The sequence below is a fragment of the Temnothorax americanus genome, unplaced genomic scaffold (assembly GCF_048541705.1).
Source record: "Temnothorax americanus isolate GAGA-0224 unplaced genomic scaffold, ASM4854170v1 Scaffold6, whole genome shotgun sequence".
NCBI classification, from domain to species: Eukaryota; Metazoa; Arthropoda; class Insecta; order Hymenoptera; family Formicidae; genus Temnothorax; species Temnothorax americanus.
In genome coordinates this window covers 3,319,653-3,326,857 of record NW_027509751.1, presented here as the reverse complement: position 1 = coordinate 3,326,857, position 7,205 = coordinate 3,319,653, and the positions used below count along the sequence as shown (strand labels likewise).

The 7,205-nt window shown below is 40.6% G+C and overlaps 2 protein-coding genes across 2 annotated transcripts; one reads left to right on the top strand and one right to left on the bottom strand.

The window, feature by feature from the left end:
* The first annotated feature begins 2 nt into the window (after positions 1 to 2).
* On the top strand, positions 3 to 3,242 carry Gabpi (zinc finger DHHC-type palmitoyltransferase GABPI). Its single transcript, XM_077420680.1, has 3 exons — positions 3 to 678; positions 787 to 963; positions 1,344 to 3,242. Exons 1-3 carry the CDS (start codon positions 140 to 142, stop codon positions 1,531 to 1,533), a joined length of 906 nt encoding a protein of 301 aa, XP_077276806.1. The 5' UTR covers positions 3 to 139; the 3' UTR covers positions 1,534 to 3,242.
* Positions 2,873 to 6,179, bottom strand: LOC143905087 (uncharacterized). Its single transcript, XM_077420222.1, has 5 exons — positions 5,955 to 6,179; positions 5,472 to 5,658; positions 4,556 to 5,340; positions 3,796 to 3,994; positions 2,873 to 3,505 (listed from the first exon to the last, which is right to left on the bottom strand). The coding sequence occupies exons 1-5, from the start codon at positions 6,161 to 6,163 to the stop codon at positions 2,873 to 2,875; spliced, it is 2,013 nt and encodes a 670-aa protein (XP_077276348.1). The 5' UTR covers positions 6,164 to 6,179.
* Positions 6,180 to 7,205: the final 1,026 nt, after the last annotated feature.

Here is a 7,205-nt window from a genome sequence, read left to right as displayed (position 1 = left end):
CGGTGACCGCGGGGGGGTCGACCTAACCTCGAAAACGCGCCCGTCGCTGGCCGTCGCGCCGACGCCTCTCGCGTATGCCAGGGTGAGGGGAGGAGCCACACCGCTCTCTCTCTCTCTCTCAGGTCGCCGACGACGAAGCATGACCGTCTGGGAAAGGCTGCGTAACCCATGCGGCTGGCGCGCGGGCGCCAAGCAGATCTCCGTCGATGCGATGCTGCCGTTGCTGGTGGTGCCGATCCTGGCGGTGATCGCCGCCCAGGCCTTCCTCTGCACGGTCCTCGTGTTCCTGGTCACGCCGGTCTTCGTCTACTACCTGCACCACAACTTCCTTAGGTTTCTACTGCGCACCAAGTTCTTCCTCATGTGGACGATCGCGAGCGTGCTGATGATGATGCTGGTGTTCGAAATGTGCGTCGTGCCGCTGCTGGAGATCCTGCCCGAGGAGAATCTCGTGTTCATGATGTGCGTGATCGGGGGCATGTGGTGCGGCTACAAGACCAAGCTCAAGGCGGACGCGACCGTGCAAGAGGGAGGCGCCGTCGGCCCCACGCAGAGCCTCGAGCTCGGCGAGGGCAGCGGCGAGCTATGCGCCACGTGCAGGAGAAGGGCGCCGCCCAAGGCCCACCACTGCCGCTTGTGCCAGACTTGTATTCTCAACCGGGAATATCACTGCAAATGGTATCTTGGATTGGCCTTTTTCCTTGACGCTGAATTATGTAATTATCAATCTGTACGATCCGACTTCCACCGTCTTGTGTTAATCACCTCCTGGACTTTTTCTTTCAGGCTGGATTGCTGCATAGGTTCCAGCAATTTAAGGTCCTACTTAGGCTGTTTATTCTTTTCCGCGATCGCTTTTATGTACGGTTCCAACTTGACTATGACCAGCGTCTGCCATCCGTTTATACTTATCGGGACTGTACTCCTACCGGACGACTGCAGTGACGTGTATCATCAGTTGGAGTACGTATTTACCATGTTTTCCAATTGCGGCTTGATAAACATTGAGAATATCGAAACACACGCTGTGCGTATAGCTCTCGAAATTATTCCACAAGAGGATGAAAAGTCACAAGCATATCGTGAGCACGAGCGGGAAGGGTGTCGCTGATACCAAGTCTTGATGAAGTAAACTGGAAAGATACAGGGGATCTATAAAGTTTAATAGTCGCAAGATAGCGATAATTGTCAGGTCCGCGAGACGTAGCGTCTATAAATATTGTTGTATCTCTTATTTGCTTTCCGATATGTGATAAAAGTTCGACAGATAACGTGTCGCCCAACTGTTCGTTCCGAACGGTCCCGAGCCGATCAATATTGCAATAATGTGTATATTGTTTCAGCATCGCGCTTTGCTTCGTCTCCGCTCTGTACAGCTTCCTCGTGGGTCTAATGCTCTTTTGTTATCTCATTTACCACCTATGGCTGCTCTACAACGGCACGACATCGAACGAGCGACGATTGGATACCAAAAATCAGTACGATTATGGAATGTTGAAGAATGTATCCCGATTGTTCTGCTGCAAAACTTAGGGATGATATTTGTAAACTAGGTCACTGAATTTACTTCACACGGTGTATGTATTACGCTGTGTACGAAGGATGCAATGAAATCAAATTCGACAAACTAGAAAACGGTAAGGCCAAAATATTTATCATAGCGCTAAGCCGTAATAATAAGTTCCGCTCGAAATGATGAATCTGAGAATGCCAATTACTATCGGCTTAAGGGGATGCTGGAGCCGTCTGTTTTACCGGTATTTTTTGTCGTCGCGTAGCGTTGTATTAGTTTGACGGAATTAAAAATCCTCCAGAATTGCAGTACGTACATTAATGATTCGGGGGAACTTTGATTTTATATAGAAAACGAGAAAAAATTACGGAAGTACAGATTTCCTTATCCTACTTTTATCCCAATATGGCGTCTCGAGTTACGGCGAGCTGTCAGCTCGTCGCAAGATGTATTTCATATAAGAGATATACCATTGGTACGAACGCGAAAACAAGTTTCCCCGAATTGCACAACAAGAAAAAGATCGATAAACCTTCCAAATCAAGATTTGGAAGCGTAATATAAAAGTATAATGTAGATGTGTATCGTGCGTATGTGTGCGTGCAATGTAGCGTGCTATCCTTGTCTATATCTTTGTCTATACAAGGACAGATATAGTCGATAACATAGAAAATGGTAATTTTGTCGGTTATACAGACGGCTCCAGCGTCACCTTAATTGCACCCTGTCTTCATCTACTTAATGTATACTGATATCTATGATTCATAACTCATGAAAACTATAATAGATATGTTACTTCTATGGATAATGTTATACTTATGAAATCATGTTCGACATATCACGAGGCATCAAAATTTATTACATTCATCATCCTTAATGTATCATTGCACATAACATTTGTATATTTATTGTAACTGTGATAAAAAGGCCATTGTACGAGAGTAATATAGTAAAGTATAATAATATAATAAAAATTACATTCGGTACACACGAACATACACGTACACATTCTAAGGTAAATTGAAGTAAAAAGAAATTTAAATACGTATGTACAGTAATGAGACTTGCGTTTTAAGGTCTATCCAAACAAACTTCCATAGCGCATAAACATAACGAACAAGAAAATTGATTGGTCCATTATACATATGCATAAGGAAATAGACCAATCCATCTCTTTACTGCATATGCTTATGCACCTATATACAAGTTTGTCTGGATCGACCTTTATTCTGCGTAAAAGAATGATGTTACTCTATCTTGCGTGTATTTAGAAATAAGACTACTCTTTACCTCAATCAAATACGAGGCCAACGATTGTCGCAACAGTATTAAATCTAAGTTATTTCTAAATTCGTTAAACTAGTCTTCTAATATTACACCTCTTTGCCTGGGGTCAAAGTCTGGGATTATTTCTTGCACAATTTCCCGCCACTTGTTTCTTATTCGCTTCCTCTCCATGATAATAGGCAGTACTTCTGGATAACTTTTCCACATATTGAAATACTTATTTTTCAAATTTTCTTCGTAATGGTCTAAAGCTAAACGTTCACGCTTCAGTTGTTCCACTTTATATTGCACAGCTTTTATTTTCAACACTTTAAAGCATTTGTTCTGTAATCTCATGTCGGAGAAGTCTCTAGCCACTTGGTCTTTTCTTTTCTCCTCCTTCACCGCTTCCTTCCACTTTCGTAATGCGTACCGCAATAAATTTTTGTTGTACCACGATGTAGCTAACTCGGATTTGATTTTATTTAGACGTTCCGTCTCCACCTTCCACATCACGAACACTTTTTGAAGTAAGCACCGCTTATAGTAGTCCTCGGCTTTCTTCATATCGTTATTCTTCTTTTCGACGAGCGCGATTATACAACGTCGTAACAAGTATTTGCGATAAAATGCTTCCGCCGTGGCATTTAATTTCTTATATCTTTCTACTTCGCGTGCTCGTTGCTGCTCCCGTTCCTCGCGCACTCTTCTTGCCTCGCGCAAAGCCTGAGGACGAAAAAAAAGTCAGATTAAACGTGGGATATATTTCTAAATGTAGCGTATAAGCGGCATTAGAGGGAATGCAATACTTTATTATGTTATAGAGTAAAGTACAAAGTAAGCGAGTATTGTATGTTGTATGCAGTAATGTAAGCTAGAGTATTACAGTATAACATTTACTGGAAACGTCCCTCGCAAGAGATAATTTTGTTAGCAAGGTGAAAGCTGTGAGAGCTAAGTGTACTGTACACACTCAATACGATATTAATATACTTTGACCTCTCATATTATCTGACCTCTTGTTGCAATCTTTTCCGCTCTTGCTCCTCCGCCCTCCTGGCAGCCTCTTCTTTCCTCCTCTCGTCTTCCAGTTTCTTCTGACGCTCTTCTTCGCGCAGCTTTATTCTGTTTCTCCTTGCTTCCGCCCGCGCTTCCATCCTCGCCAGAAATTTAGGAGGACTCGGCACCCGTACCGGCGCCATCAGGGATTTGTCCCTGTTAATTAAAAAGGAACGTGTAATTAAGGACCCGCCGAACCGAATTAAGTTTGCGTTAAAAATCCGTGGCGATTTAATTTACTATAACGCAAAAGGCCGGACTTTGAACGGACTCTCCTCTTTAAAATACTTTCTACTTCGCAAACTGTAGAAAGACCGGCGCGTAAAACGAGCGATATAATAAACGGTCCACTTTAATTTGGTTCGCAAGACCAGCTTCCAGCATCTTTATGTTTTACTACGTCATCGTCGTACGTTATAAAAGAGTTTAGCTGCTCAGAATACACTCGCGTCCAAATAGATACCCATGTCCGATGCAAACGACGTTATATATAAACGTAAAGAGATATTTTATGTTGAATAGAAAGTTGATTCGAGAAGATGCGATTATTATTCTGATTATTGTTCGAATTAAGATTTTTAATGGCGAGTTTATTCAAGAATCTTATTCGAGAATTAGAAATTTATTAACCTGAAAGTTATATTCTTTTTCAGATAAAGAATTCATGGTTGAGTTACGTCTTGAAATGAAATAGGACGCTCATAATTACAGGACTACCTGTAGCCTGCTTGTCTCATTAGTTGAATCAAAGTCCTTCTGGTCTGCTGGCCGCAATGGGTCAGGGTCTCTCTGGCCGCGTTCACCGTCTCCTCGCCGGACCTCGTTATCTCTTCCTGCACCTGCTTCAGCTTCAGTTCCTCGATGATCTTGCTCTGCTCGGCCAATTTCATCCTCTGCTTGCGAATGATCTCCTTTTGGGCGTTCAGTCGACACTGTGCCGGCGACTCGACGACGTGGAAGAACGGCCTGGAAGGAGTCTTCTTCTTCGTCTCGGTGTCTCTCGAGTTTGAGGGAGGAGGACCCTTCGACTCCGCTCTTTGACTCGACTTCAACTCTTTCTGCGTCTCGCTGATGGTGTCGATGAGCATCTCGATCTTCCGCGCGTCGGGATTTTCAGCCGCGCGTTCTCGCTGCGCTTTCACCTTCCTCACATGCGTTTTCCACAGGTGAACGTACGCTTTCAGTTTTCTTCGCGACAAGATGCTCTGGATGTGGGTCTCGATTTCGCAGAGACGACTCTTATCCCGCGCGTTCTCTCGCAGAGTCTCGAAATACGATCTCAAGACGCGTAATCGTTGCTCTTCCGATTCGCAGCTTGATTTATCCTTGATGGTCACTTTAATGCTACCGAAAGATGTGATTTCGATCCCGTTTGTCGAACATCGCCTGCTGTCTTTCGATTCGGCAGACGAGACTTCCGCAAGTGGCTTTCTGGCCTTCTTTTGAACGGCCGTCGGCTTTTGCTCAATCGTTCTGTTCCTCCTTTTATTAATGAGAATCCGCTGTAAATTTTCAGACTTGTTAATACAATTAATTTAGATGTTTAAAAACTTACGATATATTCGCAGGCACATTGAAAATATAGTGATTCATCTCTATTGAATGTTTAAATATATTTGTCGCCGAGCTTCACCTTGACTCTGCTGGATGTTCTCCAAAAGTTCTCGTCGTCAGAGCTAGCTATATTCTTTCTGCTGCACAGCCCACAAAATTTAGGACGGCTCTTTTGCAAGTCTTGCTCGAATTTGCGTAATTCCCTCTCTATGAAAGCCTGTTCTCTTTTCAACTGCAGTTCCCTCGTTTCTTCCTTCGTCAGTAATCTGTGAACGCATTAATAAAATCTATCTTTATACAATACAAAATTAGGTGATCCATTTGCGTAATTGTATTAAGTTTAACAATAAATTAACAATAAAAAAATTGATAATTAAGATAAATGATAAAGTTAAAAGTCTTATTTGCGATAACTTATAAATCGTATAGATACACACATATTATAAATAAAGTCTGGACTTTATAAATCGTATGTAAAGATCGAGGTATATATAATAGATACATATATTATAAATAAAATCTATATTTGTATAAGTCGTGCGTGTAAAGTTCGAAGGTATACCTTCCAGCCTCTGTCAGGACAGAAGACTTAATCGCTGGTGAACTGGCCAGGTCTTCGCGAAATATCCTGTGTCTCGCATCCATAACCAGATTCGGATCCAGAAAGGTCTTCCTTTCGTCCTCCAGCATTCGGCGTTTCTCGGACGGCTGGAAGATCGTTATCTTCATCATGTCGTTCATCAGCTTCCTCGCTTCATCGAACAGCACCATCGCGTCTCGTCAGTCTGAGACCTGAAAACGAATTATCAATAATTGTCCGATTCGTGTCGCGGACTGCGCCAAGCCCTTGTTTATGCGTGCTTGTTTCTCTGTTGTTAGGGAAAGCTTCAACCCCCCGATCCCACGTGAATGGGGTCCCATCCCCCATTCATGAATTGGACGGTAAAGGAAGACGAGGGGAGAAGCGGTAACCGGGGAATAAATAAATACCTCGAATTCTTGTTAATTAATTATTTTAATTAAAAATACAGTAAACGATTATAATATGAATTCAACTTGGAATTTTTTAATTAAAATGTTTATATCCATTAAGAGATAATAGTTTGAAAATGATAAGTTTACACGAGTAATTTCAATGTTTTTCAATTACAATGCGTTATATATCAATTTTGTATATATTTCCTATTAATTTTATACGAAGAAAAACTTTTTTTTTTATCTTACCTCGTGCGCATCCGCATTTATTTAAAAGATAATTTAGATAATTGATAAAACAATTTTGGATTTTACAAATTTTATAGATAGATTTTAATTTCAGTATGTGTTTCAATTACAATGCGCTACGTATCTTTCATATATTTTTTATTAATATATAGTACAAAAAAGAATATTTTTTTATTTTTTTAATGAAAAAATTTCTCATATTTTCACAATTTTATAAGAATTAAGACTTATAAAAATGAAAAAAATGTATACATTTTCTCTGATTCAGAATTAAATAATTAAAGGATTTTCGGAACATTTCAGTATCCATGTGTATAAAAATTTCTTATAAATTGCACAGATTTTCTCACATTTATTCAGATTTCTACAAAGATGTATTGATGGGAAAAATCTAAAATATTTTATTATTATTTTGTCTGAGTTTTTCTGAAAAACGTTCCAATTTGTATTAAAACAATCTGAAAAATTCTGAGCATTCTGAGAAAGTCTGGAAATTTTTATAAAAATTTTGATTAATAATATGAAAAATTCTGAGACATTTTTTCACCAGGGTGATAAAACAACGCTGGATTTTACGAATAAGTTTTCT